Source organism: Acartia tonsa, chromosome 15, assembly GCF_053477335.1.
Source record: "Acartia tonsa isolate MP-2025a chromosome 15, ASM5347733v1, whole genome shotgun sequence".
NCBI classification, from domain to species: Eukaryota; Metazoa; Arthropoda; class Copepoda; order Calanoida; family Acartiidae; genus Acartia; species Acartia tonsa.
The window spans coordinates 17678975-17700549 of NC_137274.1; the positions used below are offsets into that span (position 1 = coordinate 17678975).

At 34.0% G+C, this 21575-nt stretch overlaps 1 protein-coding gene across 3 annotated transcripts in view; it reads left to right on the forward strand.

The window, feature by feature from the left end:
• The first annotated feature begins 673 nt into the window (after positions 1–673).
• LOC145307407 (cytosolic non-specific dipeptidase-like) overlaps positions 674–21575 on the forward strand; it is a 23753-nt gene continuing 2851 nt past the window's right edge. The window contains exons 1-19 of one of the 3 annotated variants that reach the window (XM_080149833.1): positions 674–729; positions 1756–1836; positions 2137–2185; positions 4502–4536; positions 4860–4883; positions 6406–6454; positions 6885–6977; positions 7729–7767; positions 8657–8732; positions 9317–9401; positions 10655–10725; positions 11778–11862; positions 12303–12369; positions 13754–13835; positions 14111–14213; positions 15953–16020; positions 16891–16981; positions 18307–18425; positions 18995–19093. In XM_080149833.1, coding sequence (XP_080005959.1) covers positions 691–729; positions 1756–1836; positions 2137–2185; positions 4502–4536; positions 4860–4883; positions 6406–6454; positions 6885–6977; positions 7729–7767; positions 8657–8732; positions 9317–9401; positions 10655–10725; positions 11778–11862; positions 12303–12369; positions 13754–13835; positions 14111–14213; positions 15953–16020; positions 16891–16981; positions 18307–18425; positions 18995–19093 — 1355 coding nt within the window. In that variant the 5' untranslated portion in view covers positions 674–690. Of the gene's footprint in view, positions 730–1755; positions 1837–2136; positions 2186–4501; positions 4537–4824; positions 4884–6405; positions 6455–6632; positions 6659–6884; positions 6978–7728; positions 7768–8656; positions 8733–9316; positions 9402–10654; positions 10726–11777; positions 11863–12302; positions 12370–13753; positions 13836–14110; positions 14214–15952; positions 16021–16890; positions 16982–18306; positions 18426–18994; positions 19094–21575 lie in introns of those variants that run through there. The other 2 variants (XM_080149832.1, XM_080149834.1) reach the window with 2 other exon arrangements.

Genomic DNA, 21575 nt, shown 5'->3' on the forward strand with positions numbered 1-21575 from the left:
TTCGTAATATAGACAGCTTTCCGCAGATAATAAATGAAAATATTAATTTAAAACTTGAAATATTCGTTTAAAATTGTCTATAGTAAGATGCTTTTAATCGCATGGTATTTTCCTTGGATACTCAAATAAAAGATTAAAGGATTTTTTACTACTTTGATGACTCATTTTCAAATTATTTCAAAAATAAAGGGGGAAGGGGGTTTTGTGATCGCTAGCAACTTCGAGGGAAAGCATTTATTTGAAAAATAGATTAACTCTGCATCTCCCCCCCCCCCTTTTCTTTAAATTAATCCAAAAATATGGGGAGATGGATTTCTATACTGTGGCGGCATAACTAAAGACGTTAAAAATGGTTCCTACTGCCGCTATGTCAGTTGCGCGACATCAATAATTTGAGCAGGGGGAATGCCTAGGCCCAAAACAGGCGCAACTCATTACCATGCACAGTTAGGACTTCTCAGACAAAGTTCGTGCAACCAAAGAGTTGATTGTCTGATGGGTGTTACTTAACCCAATTACCCGGGTGTTTGGACAGAAAAGGAGAAATGTGGCTCCCCTTAGTTATCCTGGGTTGTTGGACCTGACGTTAGAGTGTCATGGACAGCAGTCTCGACCGTATGAGGTAATTCTATGCTCGCTAATAACTTGGAGCGAAAGCACTCATTTTTTTTTGTAAATATCAGAATCAAAATGGCAACCCCAGAGCCAATGAAGAAATTGTTCGCGAAGGTAATATTTATTTTAGACAGTTTTCCGCGGATACTAATATAAAAAATTATAAGATTAATACCTATTTTGTCAGCCCTCAGGGGTCGATGGGCCGTACTAATAAAACGGGTGTTAATTTTTATTTTATTAATCTTGGAAAATTGTTTTTACTACGGTGCTATACATGATGTAATCCAGCGGATATTAATCAGTTTCGAAGCCATACTGTAAAACGATTTCCAGAAATAATGAAAGACTTTATGAACTAAAATGTTTTTTTTTAACGAATTTAACAATTTAATTTGTCTTTTTTTTTAAATTAACAATTATAAAGCAGACTTAAATGAACCTAATTTATTACTAATCCAGTACAAGGGTATGGGATGGGGCATAGATGATGGATTGGGGTATTGTTATTTTAAACCGCTGCGTGTATCACTTTATCAGAGTATGTGAAAATCTGGTGCAACATCCAACTAATAATATATCCATTTACGTGGATATATTAATAGAGGAAAATTTGTCAATTTGCTAATAAGGACCTAACTTATATGTCAGTTTGTTCCTCCAGTAGGAGGGGAGAGTATAGTATAGAGGGGTGGATGGGGTAGTACCCTTATTTTAGCCATCTTCGAGCAGTATAGGGCAAAGTATCGTAGAGCCTCCTTCATCAGATTATATGAAAATCTGGTGTAAATATGTAGATATATAATCGTCAATTTGGCTAGCTAATGTAGACCTAACTTATTGGTCAGTTCGTTCATCCAGTAGGAGGGGAGGGGATAAGGTAAAGGGGTAGTAACCTTATTCTAGCCAGCTACTTTATCAGAGCACATAAAATTTGTTGCAACGTCAAAATAATAATAATAATTCATCGGCGTTAATTCTAATTTATTGGTCAGTGGAGGGGATGGAGTAAAGGCTATGAATAGGGCGGGCAAGATATCATTTAGCCTAATTTATCACAGTAGATGAAAATCTGGTGCAACATTTAAGTAATAATATATCTATATGTCCAAACTTTTTAACCAATATTTGTGTAAGTAGATAGATGAGAACAAGGCGAAGTATATAGAGAACTTGAGAAAGGCTGTGGCTATCAAGTCGGTGTCCGCATGGCCGGAAACTAGGGATACAATCAATCAATCAATATATCTATCTATCAATCTATCAATCTATCAATCTATCAATCTATCAATCTATCAATCTATCAATCTATCAATCTATCAATCTATCAATCTATCAATCTATCAATCTATCAATCTATCAATCTATCAATCTATCAATCTATCAATCTATCAATCTATCAATCTATCAATCTATTAATCTATCAATCTATCTATCAATCTATCTATCAATCTATCAATCTATCTATCAATCTATCAATCTATCAATCTACCTATCTATGAATTTATTGTATAAACTAAAAGAGATGAAATTGGAGTTATGATGAAGTGGATGGGCGATGAACTCAAAGGTAAACAGACAGACAGACAGACAGATAGACAGATAGACAGATAGACAGATAGACAGATAGACAGATAGACAGACAGACAGACAGACAGACAGACAGACAGACAGACAGACAGACAGACAGATAGATAGACATATATACAGATTGACATATAGACAGACAGAAAGACAACAGAATACTAAGAAGTTGTTATCATAAAAAATGCTTTTAAAAGATTATTATCTATTTCATGTACTAAAGGTGTGTTTTTTTAAGGGTAAAATGTTCTTTTTTATTATTTATAATATATAAAAGTAAAACATCCATGAAAACATCCATGAAAGCGAAGCTCTGAAACGGTATGAACATAACACTTGTAAAGTGTCAAAACCTAATACACAAAATTTAAATATACAAGTTTTGCCAAATTATACGTAAATTTGTTGTAAAACTTCTTAAATACAGTTTAGGGACATACTTACATTTTAGGACTTGATTATAGAGATGCTTCGCTTATAATATTGTACCTTATTGTAATAGGAAACAGTACTCCAAAAATCAGATCAATTAGATGATTATATCACATAAAAAAACTGTTGTTAAAAAAGTTGAAAAGCAACTTGTTTAAAATGATCATACGAACATTCTGGTAACGATTATAGAAGTGCTACGCTTTCTAAATCGTACCTAAGTACTACAGGAATCACCATGCAAAGTTTGAAATCGATAGGTCAATTCTATCATGCCTAAATAAACGCAAAAAGCTATCCGTTACGTACGGACGTTCGTACGGACCGATCCTATTTATAGAAAAGCTTCGCTTTTAAAAATAGTCAGATATGTATTTAAATTATAAGAATGGCTTACAAGACCAAAGAAACACTTTTTTTTACAAAATATTATATATAAAAAATCTTCTAAAAAATTGTAAAAATCCTTTAAATTTATTTTAAACTTTAGTCTTACATTGACATCTGAAGAGTTCAAACATTATTAAAAATTGTTATAAAAAGAAAGAATGTTTGATAGATAAATATATTTAAGGATAGATAGGTAGATCGATATTTAGATAATTTCATATAAAGAAAGTTTTATTGATAGATAGAAAGATAGATATATATACACGGTGTTTCAAAAAAAACAGCGTTTTCCGGTTTTGAGAAACAACCAGAAGGAATATGAAAAAAAGGATTATAAGTCCATATTCTATGTAAAAATGTACATCGGATTTACTTAAGGTAAATTTTGATATCTCTAAAAATGCGGCTGTACTGATTGGTACATGTAGGGGAAAAATGCTTGATGTTGAATATGAGATATCAATTAGATTGAAATAACTTGTATATTTTGCAACATATTGTTTCAAAAGTACAATAACAAAATAGTAAAAGGTTGAATCAATGTCCCTCTATGAAATCTTTTACATATTTTCTTTTTAGGCTCCATGCAAAGACCTTATTAGGTTCTTCAGAATTTACTTTTTTTCTATTCCTCTATGACAAATAAAAGAAGTAACTTTTTATTTCATTTCAATATCTTTAAAAATAAGCAAGTTATCATGGTTTGAAATTGTCGGTAAAAAGTGCGTTTTCATTAATTACTCATGTTTTATGAGATGATAGCTTATAATCTGACAATCAAAATTAAGAGATTAAGAGAATAAAGGGGGAGGGGCGAGGAACGAATATGAAGAATTTTAATACTAAGAACTAAAATCCAAGCAAAAAGAATATCGATTTTTTGTTTAAAAAAAGGCATTTTAAATTAGATTTTAAATGTAATTATTAGAATATTTCGTTGAGCATGCTATAATGTCGTTTTCAAGTAAAAAGAAAAATTTAATTGAACGTTATTGCCCATTCCCAAAATTCTACAAGAATAAAGCAACACACACATACATTTTGAATTCTTTAAGCTCTAAAAAGCGCTATTGTTTTAGGAGATATTAAAAAACACCTTTTATAAAATTGATCCATATTTTTATAGAGAATATATAATTATTTTTCTCGTATTCATTCGAATCCGGTGGATAGGAACCGGTTCTCATCCATACGAAAAAACTATGTATAGCATCGTATTATATTCAGCTTTCTACGAATATAAAAATGTACAATCATAAGATTAAAACTAGTTTTTTTAGCCGATGCCTTCGGCATCTCGGGGCTAAAAAAACTAGTTTTAATCTCATAATTGTACATTCTATATCCGCGGAAAGCCGTTTATAATACGATGCGAGAAATAACTATTCTCACACTCCTACTAGTTGTTTCCCAAAACCGGAAAACGCAGTTTATTTTGAAACACCCTGTAGATAGATGGATAATCCTGTTAAAATTGTAGGTCTTGGTGCTGACATTGAGTATGTTGACATAGGAAACCAAACTCAATAGATAGATAGATAGATTGATAAATAGATAGATAGATAGATAGATAGATAGATTGATAAATAGATAGATAGATAGATAGATAGATAGATAGATAGATAGATAGATAGATAGATAGATAGATAGATAGATAGACAGATAGATAGATAGATAGATAGATAGATAGATAGATAGATAGATAGATAGATAGATATATGGACAGATGGATATATAGATAGATAGATAGATAGATAGATGGATAGATAGATAGATAGATGGATAACCCTGTTAAAATTGTAGGTCTTGGTGCTGCCATAGAGTATGTGGACATAGGGAACCAAACTCTCCCTGATGGGCAGGTACACACTTGTTTTTGGCTTTTTTAAAATATAGGATAGGGTTGTCAGACACACCTGTTTGGAGCACTGCTACTCTATAACTTGTTAAATTTTGTGTCTGTATGTCCAATCTGTACGTTGGGGAGTTGACTTTTGACTATTTATCCTTATAATAAAGTAACAGGATATCCCCCCCCCCAAAAAAAAAATTTTAATTCTTTTTTAGCTAAAATAAGATTTTTTTACTTTTTTTTAAAACAAAAAATAATAAATTGGGTTATCAAAATCGACTCTTCCAGTAATGCGTAGCCGCTAGTAATGATAAAAGTATCCAAAATTTTATTTTATTAAATCAAGCTTAAAAATTTTGGGTACTTTTGATAAATTTGGTTGGTTGGTTGATTAATTGAGTGTGTGCAAACGTTTCAACAAATAGCTTTATTCTACAGAAGGGGTAATTTTGTTTCTCATATTTGGTATGTAAATCAAATTATTGGCCATTGTCTTATCCTCCAAGATCATGTAATCATCCAATAATAACATTTTACAGTATGGCTAATAAAATATCTGCTGGATTTTAACCGGTTTTGAGCCATACTGAAAAATCATGTATTGTGTCATATTATAGAGATTTTTAAAATACAATTATCATAAAATAAATAGAATCAGAAATTTCAAATTTACCTAAAATTTACAAAAATCGGTGACAAACAAGGCTGACAACACCCATAAAAGCAATTATCTGAAACGATAGGACAAACTAATATTATCAAATGGAGAGCGTCAGAACTGAATATTAATAATGTATAAAAGTCGAACGAAACAAAATTGTAAGTTAGTCTGTTGAAAAACTGCTTGAATACAGGATATTGTTTAAAGACATTTTAGGACTTTATTATATCGATACTTCGCTCATAACAATGTACTTTTTGTCCTAGGAATTAGTATTCTAAAACTCAAACCAATTGGATAATTTAATCACATAAAAATTTCTCGTTAAAAAAGTTTAAAATCAACATGTTTAAAATGGACGTACGGACTTTCTGGTAACGATTATAGGGTTCCTTCGCTTTTTAATTCGTACCTAACTGCTATAGTAATCATCATGCTAAGTTTGAAATCGATAGAATAATTCTAACATGCCTAAATTAACGAAAAGAGCTAATCTTTACGGACGTACGGACGGACCGACCCTAATTATAGAAAATCTTTAAATTAAAAAAAAATATTCATAATGATGTAATAAATCCTTCCGTCCTGAAATATCCATTAACTAAAACGACAATTGCAGTAAAAAATAATTGATCTATAGGTCGGAAAAGCCAATGGACAGTAAAATGATGTATTTCCCCAATGATAATAAACAATGTTACCCATTCTGTAGATTAAAATAAGTGGTTGAAACGTTTGAACACTGAACTTAATGATCAAACCAATCAAAATTTACTGAAGTCTCCAAAGTTGGTTAGCTAACCAATAAGAAAACTTTGAGTACTCTTTCTTTCTGCAAAAAAACGCAAAAAATGAACCTGATCCATTTTAGGTATTGAAGTTGCCACCAGTCCTGATGGGAGAGCTGGGCCAGGATCCAGGTAACATAGATAGATAGATAGTCCTGATGGGAGAGCTGGGCCAGGATCCAGGTAACATAGATAGATAGATAGTCCTGATGGGAGAGCTGGGCCAGGATCCAGGTAACATAGATAGATAGATAGTCCTGATGGGAGAGCTGGGCCAGGATCCAGGTAACATAGATAGATAGATAGTCCTGATGGGAGAGCTGGGCCAGGATCCAGGTAACATACATAGATAGATAGATAGACCCTAATGGCCAACTATGATGACTTAGCTTAGGTCCAAAAACTAAGAAAATAATGAATCAATCAATCAAAAAATTCAATATTTCAACCAATGACAGACAAGAATTATTATCATTGACCAATGAGAACCAAGAATTTTAAAATTTCAACCAATGAGAGCCAAGAACTTGAAAAAATAGAACCAATGAAAATGTTTATCTAGGTAAGAAGACCTTGCTTGTGTATGGACATCTTGATGTACAGCCCGCTGCTAAATCAGACGGCTGGGACACAGAACCTTTTGTGCTCACTGAAAAGGAATGAAAAAGTCAACCAACAATCTTTTTTTGAAATTCCCAATTTTGGAAAAATTCTTATTTTTAAGAGGACATGGAAAACTTTTTTATAAAAAAAATTTTCCAAATTTTTCCACCTTGCTTTTGAGCCTGCAGGATAAAAAGAAATATTCATTGTAAACAATATGGGAATGTTTACATTTCATTGGACTATAAATTGCTCTGATACCCAAAGTTTTATATTCACGTTATCTAATTTGTTAGCACAAAATGTTAGTGTACTTCTATTGAAATCTGATTGATTTTTAAGCTAGTAGTTTCCATAGATTTTAACCAATAACTTCAATCTTCCAAATGGGGAAAACTATTCTAAGTGAAAATTTCCTTTCAACTCAATAACCCCACCCCCTTCTAACCCACCTTTCTTTTAGTTTCAGCAAAAAAAAAATTATGCAGGGATCTAAAGGGATAAGACAATGACCGATATATTGATGTACATTGTACATCCTATTCCTTAATGATGATACACAAAAATTACCCCTGACGTAGATTAAAATAAGTAGTTGAAACATTTGAACACTTAACTTTATAAATCAAACAATTAAAATTCAATAAAAGTCCCCAAAGTTGTTAAGCCAACAAATAAGAAAACTAGAGCAATAAACAGCCCATTTTCTTCACTCACATACATAAATATCCAAATAAACAATTTGCAATGTAATTAATTTGGTGAATAACAGCTTCTGAATATGACTTTTTCTTCCAATCATCAGAATGGAAAACTGTATGGACGTGGGGCAACTGATGATAAGGAAATTCATAATTTAAAAATAGTTATCTATCGCATCGTATTATAAACAGCTTCCCGCAAATATAAAAATGTACAATTATAAGATTAAACCAGTTTTGTTAGTCCCAAGATCCTAGCAAGTAAGGGCTAGCAAAACTGATATTAATATTATGATTGTACATTTTTATATTCATAGAAAACTGAATATAATATGGTACGATACATGATTTTTCACTGTAGGATATATGCCTAATTGGGGTTATTGATTCGCCTCTTTTCATAAGGAACTATCATTGCTTAATAAGAGGGGGTGTCAAAAACCGACTATACCCAATAAAGATCATGAAAATGAGAAATATAGGGTCCGGTTCTTGGCTGGATACATGATTAGGGGCCATTAATTCATCTCTTGTCATAAGAAAATATTATCGCTTATTAATAGGTGGTGTCAAAAACCGACTATATCCATTAAAAATTATGATTATAAGAAATATAAGGTCATGTTCTTAGGTAGATAGTTGTGTAATAGGGGCCATTAATTCACCTCTTGTCATAAGAGACTATCATCGCTTATTAAGAGGTGGTGTCAAAAACTGACTATGCCCAATAATAATTATGAATATGAGAGATATAGGGTCCTTTTCTTGGGCTGTTACGTGCTTGATAGGGACCATTACATTACCTCTTGTCATAAGAAACTATCATTGTTCCTTAAGAGGCGGTGTCATGAAACCAACTATACCCTATAAAAATTATGAATATGAGAAATATAGGGTCCGGTTCTTAGCTGGATACATGATTATTAGGGGTCATTAAGTCACCTCTTGTCATACGAGGCAATTATTGTCCTTTAAGAGTCGGAGTCTTAAAACCGACTATACCCTATAAAAATTATGATTATGTAAATATAGGGTCCTGTTCTTGGTTGGATTCATGCTCTGCAGGCCTACAAGGAGTGTAATATTGATCTTCCTGTTAACTTCAAGTAGGTTAATAAAATAAAAGCTACTCTATAGTTCAATTTATCTGTCTGTCTGTCTGTAAGTATATCTCTCAGACTGTCCATTTATTTGTCTGCCCATCCATCCGGCAGTCTTTTCATCCCTTTATTCATCTGTCAATCCCTCCAACAGTTCAATTGTTATTTTCTCAGCTTCTATTCAAAGTAAAGACCTGAAATTTTTCTGTAAAGATTCCCTGTATCAATAAGTATCACATATTTAATAAACTTTGTCTGTCGGTCTATCAGTCATGCTTACTTATTCTTCAGGTTGTCATGGATTCTGTGATTTATCACATATTTTAAAATATATTAATCATACACACAAACATCCTATTACTTTTATATAGTAAAAAATGGATACCTACAAAAGTAAAAAATATTAATTAACTTTGAATTTATCTCATCTTATTTAGACATTTTTCTGCCAATAGTAAAATTAAAAATTATAAGATTGATTCAAGTTTTGTTAGGCTTTTACTGGATATTAATTGGTTGGTCCCAAACTTATCAACCAATAACTTTAATAAGGGGTACTTTTGTCAATTGACAATGTTCTTTTGTGTCAGGTTTTGTTTTGAGGGTATGGAGGAGAGTGGTAGTGAAGGACTGGATAAAATGTTATCTGACAGAACCAATACCAAGTTCATGAAGGTAACACCCGCAACTGTGTCTCAAACAGATTTATAGTATAGATGTATATACAGATAACTATTTCCCTTCCTTTTTCAATGACCTTTTTTGTCTGCTTCCAAATTATTTACTGTCACTTGGCTGTGTTAATATAAGCGACACCATTGGTTACTTTTCAATGACCCAATTGAGGGTTGGCACAAGGACACTGCGATGGGGAGATACAGTTATTTAACCCTTTCTCCCTTTAGTGTTTTTCTCTAATGCTCAACATGTTGTGCTTCCGCTCGTCATTGTGAAGGTTTGAATCTTGGCTTAACTGCGTGTTATAATTAAAGACGTTAAGATTGATTCCTAATGCTGCTAAATAAGATCCTTAACATAAAGAGTTATAGTAGGGGGACTGCCTTGGCCTAAGCTACTCTACTCTTAAAGTATAAAGCACACTAGGTTTGAAGTCTTTGCAAGTTTATTAATCAAAGGTCAACCAACACTTGAATAACATGATAATGTACAGCTTAAAAGATTGATTACAAGGGATGTATAGTATTGGCTCCCCTCTACCAAGTTCATGAAGGTAACCTGTGACTGTAGCTAAACATGTAGCGCATCCGATAATAATCAGGAAGTTTTAAATCTTTGCTTTACAGCAGTTCATAAATAAGGACGTTAAAAATAGGTCAAACAGACAAATCGTAGCTCCGCTATTCTATGATTAGGTCGCACACTACTTCCATTTCCTTAGAGTGCTTAATATCATATGATTATATGACAAGACCAATTCTGAGTTCTTGAAGGATGTTGGGCGATTTTCCTCAAAGTGGCAAGTAAAGGACAAAAACGCCCCCTCTTATTTTGCAATAAATAAAAAATAAGGGACCCAAGCAGAAGAACAAAATAAAAAAAACTTCCTTCTCTTTATTTTAAAGGGTTTTAGTGCTTAATAGGCAGTTTGAGGTAAACCATTAACAAGCCACACACGCACAGCTACCAAATTTCATGCAATTTCAATATGGATTCAGAATTCAGTTAAAGATTCAGTTAAATCTTTAGTTAAAGTGGGTTATTTTTTCTTGTAATTCCTCAAAGTTGGGTATTAGATTGTAGTCAAATTTTTTTATTAAGTCAAAATATTCTTGATTGTGGACCATTTTATTTATATACATTTGGTTATAATTAAGAACACTTTGACTTGATAAGAACATTTGACTACAACCCATAACCCAACAATACCTAATTACGCGCAACAATTGACCCTATTTCCTTTTTCCTAGGAGATAGATTACTGTTGCATCTCAGACAACTATTGGCTGGGTAAAGAGAAGCCTTGCTTAACCTATGGTCTCAGGAATTAGGATGATATATACTCACATAGTATCTAAAGCATTTAAAAGAAATCAATTTCCGGATACACAAACTTCTAACCCATGGCATTAGTGTAAATGTGTGCCTGATTGCTGTCCGGGAGGTGTTGAGTTTGAGTCTGGTCCACACCACTTCATACTAAAGATGTTAATAAAGGTAACACTACTTGCTATGTTTGGCACAAATTACCAAGTGGGACCTATATGTGATATAAGGCTAAAATATTTTACCCTTAAATTCAAGGTATTGGGACCTAATTTGTACTAGAATTTCAAAATTCAACTCTTTTAAAAGTTTAACTATCCCTCAAAATTTTTAATTGCTATGAACTGGTTATCATTCCAGCAAAAAAGAAACAAAATGTTGTAAGTAGCCAATCAGTAAAAGCATAACTATTGCAGATTATCAACTCATTGATTGCACATCTCTTTGTCTGGAAGACTTAAAGTGAATAAGTTGGGCCAAACAATGTCCATATTTAGACAAAGTTTATACAATCAAAGGGTCTTTACCATGTTCACCAAACAATCGTTTATTTATCTTAGCTATAAACCTCATGACTAATGATATTAAAAATAGTTTCTACTGCTGTTATGTCAGGTGTACAGCATAAAAAGTTAGATTAGGGGGAATGTCTTTGCTCGAAACAGATGCAACTCATTACCATGCACAGTTAGGACTTCCAGACAATGGAAGGGAGGGGACATTGGGCTATTTATTACACTAGTCCTTAGAGTTTTATAATAACGTTCTCTTATTTGTTTGCTTAACAACTTTGGAGACTTTTATTAAATTTTGACTGGTTGGATTATTAGTTTTAACCACTAATTGTAATCTACAGTAGGTGAAAATTTGTGTATCAACATTGAGGATGTACATCAATTTATCGGTCATTGTCTTATCCCTAAAGATCCCTGCGTTTTATCATTATTTATCGCTTGGTATTATAGACAGCTTTCCGCGGATATTAAGAGAATTGGTATGACTAAAGACTGGTTCTAATTCAGCGGATATTATCATCCCTATAACTAACAGAGGAGTGTGCTACTTCTTTATTGAGATTGAATGTGCAGAAAAGGATCTTCACAGCGGGGTCTTCGGTGGCACTGTCAATGAGGTAAGAGTCAGAGAGAGAGGGGACATTAGTCTGTTTATTACACTAGTACTTAAAGCCATATTAATAATGTTTTCTAATTCATTGGCTTAACATCATTGGGGACTTTGGAATTTGAAATAGAAATTTGATTGGTTGGTTCATTAAGTTGAGTGTCTAAATGTTCAACCAAGGGAGGAGAGTGGGGGGGGGGGGGTAATAAGCTGTTTATTACACTAGTCCACAAAGTCTTATTAATAATGTTTTCTTATTCTTGGCTTAGCAACCTTGGGGATTTTTGTATTGAAATTTGATTGGTTGGTTTATTCAGTTGAGTGTTGAGAGGGAGGGGACATACAATAGGAGGGGAGGGGATGGGGGAGATAATTATTTCAGCCCGCTACAGGATTCACATAAAAATCTGGTGTAAAATCCATATGATAATAGATCCATTATTATTTGAGGGAATGAATGATTTAATATGGATGATGGGTCAGCTTGTTGATGCCAAGGGAAATATTCTGATTACAGGTTAGAGAGATAGTAGTTGTTTATCGTATTAAAGACAGTTTTCTACAGATAGTGAAATTGAAATTATGAGATTAATACCAGTTTTGTTATCGCGAGGTGGCCGAAGGCCCAGGCCAACAAAACATTTTTTTTGAAGAGGTAAAAGGTTAAAAACCACAACAGGATCTAAATATTCTGTGAAAATAAACATAAATGTAGAAAATACTATCAGACAGAGGAAAATATAAAATAAATTTGATTTGAGCCCTTTCTGACATACGATATTCTATGACGATAGCAGCAAGTTCAGAATATAAACAAAGTGGATTAAATTTCAGAGAGAGAGTGTACAATGGGCTGTCAATTACACTAGTCCAAGAAGTTTTTTAGTACTTCTTATTTGTTGGCTCAACAAGTTTAGGAACTTTAGTGAATTTTGATTGATTGCTTATTAAGTTGAGTGTTCAAACTTTTCCATCACTAGTTTTAATTTTTATAATTTACTTTGTTTTATCCCTTTATATCCCAGATTAATTGATATTGTAGCACCACTGACTCAGACAGACAGATAGACAGACATGCATACATACATACATACAAACAGACAGACAGGTAGGTATTGTCCTACTTTGTATCAAAGATATCTGTGTTAAGAATTAATGACACTGTAGCACCAATAACTTAATAAGAGTTCAGCATACAGACAGACAGACAAACATACGAACAGATAGACAGACAAACAGCCATACAAACAGACAATATCATAGATATCTGTATTCAGGATTGATGGACACTGAAGCACCACTGACTGAATAAGAGAAGGCCAGACAGACAGACAAACATACAGACAGAAAGACATACAGACAGACAGACAAACATACCAACAGACAGACAGACAGGAAGACAGACAAACAGACTGACAAACAGACAGTCAGAAAGACAGACAGACAGACAGACAGACAGACAGACAGACAGGCAGACAGACAGACAGACAGACAGACAGACAGACAGACAGACAGACAGACAGACAGACAGACAGACAGAAAGACAGAAAGACAGAAAGACAGAAAGACAGACAGAAAGACAGACAGATGGACAGACAGATAGACAGACAGACATACAGACAGACAATACCATAGATATATGTATTCAGGATTAATGGACACTGTAGCACCATTGACTGAACAAGATAAGGACAGATAGACAGACAGACAGACAGATAGACAGATAGACAGATAGACAGATAGACAGATAGACAGATAGACAGATAGACAGATAGACAGATAGACAGATAGACAGATAGACAGATAGACAGATAGACAGATAGACAGATAGACAGATAGACATATAGACAGATAGACAGACAAACAGACAGACAAACAATATCATGCATATTTGTATTCAGGATTAATGGACACCGTAGCTCCACTAACTGAACAGGAGAAGGCCAAATACATCAACATTGATTTTGACCCGGAAGAGTATAGGTATATGTTTGTTTTTTTTTGGGGGGGGGGATCTTTGGGCTTTCCCTTCAAAATTGCAAAAACCAACACTAAACCTAAATTTTCAATTTAAGGTTTAAAAGAGTAATTTAAAAATCACACATTTTTTGGTTGGTGGAGATACTCTCCCCCAAAATAGTTAAAAACCTTCCTTGGACCTATAAAAAGCTTAACTGTAAAGGAGAACCATATCGGTTTTGCAGTTAGTTAGATCCTGCGCTACAAACAAAAAAAAACCTTGCTACTTTATATAATAGAAAGGATATTGGAACCCCTGGGGACCTGACCCATGGCAAGGATAAGGTGGCCACCCTGATGGCAAGATGGAGGTATCCTTCCCTGTCTCTTCATGGAATTCAGGTATCAATATTAGGGTAGACCTGCAAACGTGTTTCATACACTTGTCATCGGGGAGGTGATAGGTTTGAATCTCAGTCCAACACCACTTTAAAATTCAAGACATTAAAATTGGTTCCTACTGCTGCTATGTCAGATGTGCCATATAAATAGTTATAGTAGGGGGAATGCCTTGGCCCAAAAACTTTAAATTAAAGGAGAATCTGGCCTTTACGAGGCATGATTATCAGGGAACTGTAACATCTATGGCATATAAACCATCTGCTCATGACCAGATTGATGCATTTGAAACTAAGGACATAAAAAAATTTACCCACTGCTGCAAAACATCATTTGTTATAATGTTTTAACCCTTACAGATCGGGGGGAGGTCATATTGACCCCACCCCCTCTAGTTTTTTCAATGTAGGTAAGATAGATAGTTGTGACTTCATGACTTGTTAAGTTTAGTAATTATACGTTGGCAAGAGTTGATCTTATAAGGATATCTGGTCTGTGTTGGTCGTGGCGTCCGGTCAAATTCGGTCAGGTGACACCAAATTAGGAAAAATTCTAAATAAATCTTAATTTCTTCATTGTGACTTTTGTGTATAGGATAGAGACCTAAAATTTTTTTCGGTGAATACTGGGATATCAATGAACATCTAAGAATATTGGTGTTATGACCAATTGACCGCTTCCTGACCGATTTTATGACCGATTTTGTGGTACATCCTTGAGCAATAATAAACTTCCATGAGTATTAAGGTCATGACCGTTTGACCACTCCTTGACCGATTTTTGACCAATTTTCTATTTCCTACATGTAATTTTGCCATTTGTAAGCTGCTAGCCGCCGAATTTTTTTGTAGTCTTTTATTGTGATCAGAAACAGATCAAAATATTAATTGGCGCCGCCAACCGAAATTTTACCGCCGTAACCGCAAAAAATAACGGTTTCCGTTATTTGCCGTTTATCGGCAATGGTCAGAAAAAGTAATTTTTTTGTTATAAAAAACAAAAGTTCCACCTAAAATTTGGTGATCCTAGCTTCAAAATTGGCCGCTCTAGAGCTGTTTAAATATTTAAAAAGCGGCTATGGAGCGGTCTGACCGCTAAGACTAGAAAAAGTAATTTTCTCTAAATATGCACATAAACCACCAGAACAAAATTTTATATCTCTAACTGTAACAGGAGCCGAGATAGAGGGGGGTCAATATGAACCCCCTCCCCCTAAATCTATTAAATGGGGAATTGGGCCTGATCTGTAAGGGTTAATGCATAAACAGATACTACAAGAACTGTTAGGTCTTACATATAAAGGTTGTGCAATCAAAGGGTTGGTTGTCTGTAATAGTTTGGATGTTATTGTCTTGTAGCAATGCCATAAAGATCTTGTATCAGCTTCATTGATAATTGTTGTCAGATACATGACCTTATCTGATATAGTAGTGCGAATGCCTTGGTTCAAAATAGGTGAATCTTATCATTATTTATATTATGTTTTCAAGACAAAGATTGGGCATCAAACTGTTGGTTGTGTGTTTTGCGGTTACTTAAACAATTTGGTTATGATAGGATCATCTAACACTAATCCTTTGATTACATTATCCTTCTCTGGATGTCCTAGCTGTGTATGGTAGTGATTTGCACCTGTTTATGTGCAAATACATCCACCCTTTACTTACTATTGTTACAAGGTGCTTGACATATCAAATACCGTTTTTTAACATCTCTAGTATTACAAATCTATTTACTCTCAGGGTGCATTTGCTGATGCTGGTGCCAAGACTGTTATTCCACGCAAGGTTGTTGGAAAATTCTCAATCAGGTAATTTTTACCTTCTGCCATACTAACAGTCTGATGGTCTATACAACTGTCAGTCTGAGGGATTTTATGACAGAATGTCTAATGGACTATATGACAGACTTTCTGACTGCCAGTCAGATGTATTAAATCACAGACTGTCTGTCTTATGAACTTTATTACCTGCTTTCTAATTGTCTTTCTGGTAAACTATGTATATAATACAGAATGTAGAATGTCTGATGGATTATATGACAGACTGTTTGTTGGACTATATAAAACACTGGCTGATGGTTTAAATGGCAGATTATTTGACTGCCTGTTTGTTGGATTAAATTACAGACTGTCTGACTTCCTGTCTGAGGTATTATATGACAGATTTTCTGACGGATGAACTCAGTAATATACTGTTTGTGGACAATATGAAATACTGTCTGATTGGTTGTCTGATGGACTAAATAACATACTGTCTGACTGTCTCACTGACTAGTGTGATGGACTATACTGCATACTGTCTGTCTAATTGACTGTATGACAAAACTGTCTCAAAATGTTATGGACAATGACTAATAAATTTATATTTTTTTATTATTGTCATTATTGAAATAAAGCTTTTCTTCATTTATGGTTGGTCAAGCTTTCAACCATACTTAAGACATCTTAGAATTGTCATCTTAAATTCAAACACTGCTGTGAAGATGTTTATTTTGTTATTTTATTTTAGTAAGCTATTTCATGATATAATGAGTCTTTTAACAAGACTTTTCTAATTGTGATTCATTTGACAATAAGGCACAATTGTCTCTTTAATCATTGATTTTAAAGAGTCTGAATTTAAATTAATTGATTTGTTGAGCTACACTATTATGGATGTTGTCACCCTTATTATTTTAGAATTGTTCCCAACCAGACCCCAGAAATAGTTGAGAAGGTTGTGGTTGATTATTGCAACAGTGTGTGGAAGACAAGGAATTCTCCCAATAAGGTGAATATTGGGAAACAGTAAAAGTGTCGAACTATGACGTCAGAAAAAATAACAATTAACCAATAAGAAGCCAGTATTCACTGTGGTAAAATATATAGCGGCCTCTCATTGGTTAATTGTTAATTTTTCTGACGTCATAGTTCGACACTTTTACTGTTTTCTGAATATTATAGTAGCAGGAAGTATCGAATACATTGTATACATTCAAATTCATAACTAAAGACGTGAAAAATGGTTCCTACTGCTGCTATGTCAGGTGTGCGACATAAATGGTAAGAAAAGGGGAATGCCTTGGCTCATAAACAGGCTCAACTCATTACCATGCACAGTAAGGACTTCTCAGACAAAAAAAGTGCAATCAAAGGGTTGGTTGTCTGATGGGTGTTGGTTACCATAGAGATTGAGTGCGTTACACTGCAATTCAAAATGCAGAGTATGTTCAAAAGTGTTGTGGAGGTGACTTTTGCGTGAAGCATCACCACGACCCCCTATCTTCATCATCATCCTAGCTTAATTAGATATTTCAAAGAAAATCAAGGATAGTCTTAATCCTTTATACAAAGTAGTAAGGTTTTTTTTAAAAGATTAATATCTCAGTAACTACTGAATTGATCAGGCTCTCAATTTTAAGCTTCCCATTAGACCTATGATAGTTCTAGGCTATTTAATTTTAAGTCTTGATTTTAATCTATTTTTTAGCTACTTTCAGCTCCTTTAAATACAGATAACCTAGATGTTAGGGGCTGTGGTAGTGGTAGAATATGACTGTACAGACTAATACTCAATATTCTATAGTGGAAAATGTTGGCTATTTGGTAATGTTTCTTGTTTCTTATGACAGTTGATGGTGGAATATATAATTAACTATCTGATTAATTTTCTTGTCATAGTTGGCATCAAATGTGGAATATATTTACTATTAAACAATATTTCTTGTTGCTAATGACATTCGATGGTGGAATATATTATATTGGCTATTTGATAATATTTCTTGCTCCAGATGACAGTTGATGGTGGAATATATTGACAATCTGATCATATTTCTTATTGATAATGACATTTGTTAGTGGAATATATTGTCTATCTGATAATATTTCTAGTTGCTTATGACAGTCAATGGTCAATGGTGGAATATATTGGCTATCTGATAATATTTCTTGTTGCTTATGACAGTCAATGGTGTAATATATTGACTATCTGATAATATTTCATTTTGCCTATGACATTTGTTGGTGTAATATATTGACTTTCTGATAATATTTCTTGTTGCTTATGACAGTCGATGGTGGAATAAATTGACTATCTGAAAATATTTCTTGTTTCAGATGACAGCCTCAATGTTCCATGGTGGAAGATGTTGGTTGTCTGACCCTGATCATCCCAACTATACTGCTGGTAGCAGGGCAACCAAGATGGTCTACGGTGTTGAGCCTGATCTTACAAGGTTATAAAAACTTGTGAAGCTTTTCCTTAAAGTGACTTGTCAAGTACAGCACACCCCTCTACTTATCTTTAAAAAAAAATATACAATAAGGGAGTGAGTTTAGTTTGTTTATTAGTTCATTTTAGTTTAAGTTATACTGGGTAAAAATCTATCCTTTACTTATTTTCAAATTAATAAAAATAAGTTATAGGTGGTTTAGTGGTCAGCTGGCACCAAACAGCTGGTATGAGGGGAAGCACCAAACATTAATTAAGAAAAAAAAATATTTCTAGCTCCTTTTGTAGGCTTCATATATCAGCCTGGCAGTTTTTAGCATAATTTTTTTACAAAAAAAAAATGGGAGGGGCTTTAACTTTTTTTCTGAGTGACGTTTATCTTGGAAGAAGCTTCACTGTAAAGGGGAACCATATAGGTTCAGTGAATAGCGAGATCATTGTTACAGACTAAAATCTTACTACTTTATATTAAAACATAGAGTGATCAACACAGTTTATTTAAACATGTATCACCCTCCCTCCTTCCCCCCAAAAAAATAGCTTAACACCATCACAGTCATTCCTGATTTTCAGGGAGGGAGGCTCGATCCCTGTGACGCTGACCCTGCAGGAGGCCACTGGCAAGAATGTGATCCTCCTCCCAATGGGGGCTTCAGATGATGGAGCTCACTCTCAGGAACACACAATTATAATAAGAATTACTGTTATCTAGTAAGGGCGGGATTCTCCTTCGATTTAGTGATCATATAGAGAATCCAGAAAATTACCTGCGTGTAATGGGATGCAATACTCTAAAACCCAAGGATATTAGGTTAACCCATTAGTGCCGAGCGCCACTTTTATGGACCGATCGAGCTGAAAATTTCAGGGAAGCTTTGTTATGGTAAAAACTGAATTCCAATTTTTTTGTTTTGCTCTAGTGGTGTGCACAGGAAAGTTGCAATAAAACCCGGTTCGGCGCGAGTAAAGAAACCGTTCGGCATAGGTAACTGCTTTTGGCGTTTTTTGGTGCTTTCCCCCGGCATTCAAGCCCGGTTTTGTCCTAAATACTATTTGGCCCAAAAAATTAAAAATGTAATTTTTGAACGTCTAAAGTGAGTTGTAGAGTAGCTAATACTACGATACAATCCGTAATTGAAAACTACATAACCTCATGTAATTGATAAGAGCTACAAGTAAGATACAAAACGATTTATATCACATTTAGTGTTTTGGCTATAGTTGCCACCCTTTTCAGTTAAAAAAGCCCGTTTCCTAGAAGTTTTAAAATATTGATATTATATGTGGATGGGTATCTTTACTCGTGCCGAGCAGGGCAATAAAACTAGCGGGTATCTTTACTCGCGCCGAGCCGGAGCTATATAGAACGTAAAAAAACGAGAAAAAAAATCATATAAAAAATAATAATTTGAATAAAACGAATTCACAAATGAATGTAGTTGCCAATAAACTTGAAATTTCACGAAAAAAAATCACTAACTTTACTTCATAAACAAAAAAGTTAGGAGGGGTATTTTAAAATCACCTCGTTTTTCTTGGTTTTCAAATTTTGTTGAGCTATACCGGCAAACGGAAGTAAGCAAAACTGCCTGCTCCAGGGGGAAATGAAAACCAGGGTAGTAGAGGGGGGATTCATACTGAGAATGATGCAATCCTAAAACTGAGAACCGGTTTTTTTCGGCATTTTCTGGAACCGGGCGTTATCGTCACTAATGGGTTAAGTAACAACCAACCCTTTGATTGCACGACCTTTGTCTGATAATTCCTAACTGTTCATGGTAATGAGTTGTGCCTGTTTATGGGCCAAGTCATTCCCCCTACTCTTACTTTTTATGTCGCGCACCAGACATAGCAGCAGTAGGATATTATAATAAACATAATTATGTACATAATATTAATCTGATACAACATCCACTTGATAATAGGTCGATTGATGTACATCACCAATGATGACAAACAAAATTACCTCTTCTGTAGGTTAAAATTAGTGGTTGAAACGTTTGAACACTCATCAAATCCTATTATAAAAAAATACAATTTTATTGTCTGAAGCTTCAGATTTTCTACTGAACCAATTGATTCTTTCATTTAAAAAGGTTTCACAAAGGTTCCTGGAGGATTTTAGGCTATTAAAATTCAGATTTGGATCTTGGCTATTTCTATTCCCGTGTTATATAATTTGATTACAGAGCCACCAGATGCTAGAGGCACAGCCGCCAGTTTTTTTTAAAAGGCGGTCATGATTACCTAGTAATCTTAAAAGACATTGGACGATAAAATGATGTACATCCCAAATTACATAAACAAAATTACCCCTTAAAATTATTGGTTGAAACGTTTGGATATTCTGCTTAATAAATCAACCAATCAAGAGTTAATAAAAGTACCCAAAGTTTTGAGGCAACGAATGTGAGATTGAGTTCATAAAACCTTGGGTACCAGTATAATTTATAGTCTTTTACATACTTTTTTATTGAGGTCATAATAATACTTTAACCACTTTTTCAATTATCAATCAGGAAGGAAGGGGTCATTGGGTTGTTTATTACAATAGTCCCTAAAGTTTTATAATAAGGATTATGATAAATAAATCTAATTGGTTAGTTCATAAAGTTGAGTGACCACACTTTTCAACCAAAACTTGTAATCTACAGAAGGGATAATTTTGTGAATAATTATTGGGATGTACTTTAATTTATAGGCCATTGTCTTATCCCTTTAGATCCCTGGTTATCAAGCGTTATCTTTGTTGCAATTTAGAGAAGCTACTCTATAATTCACTTTGTCTGTCCGTCAGTCAGTCCGTAATGCAGTTGTATAAATGTTATTTTCTTGGTTGCTATTGAAGATGTACATCTGAGATTTTTAGTGAAAAATCCTTTGAGATATGGGCATCTATTCTATACTTTGTATTGCCCGTCTGTCTGTCGCTCATACTTTTTAAGACATAAATATATGGGTGTCCCATAGTCTATTGGTTAGCGCACTACGCTGTGGTTGGGAGAAACCGAGTTCAAGTCCCCACATAGACTTTGCACTTGGTTGACAAATGCTGTCGCAATTTGTCAGATTATGATCACGCAACCTTCCCTAAGATGCCCTAGGGATGTAAGGGAGGGAGATTTGTAGGAAGTTAGGATTCTACAAATCAAGC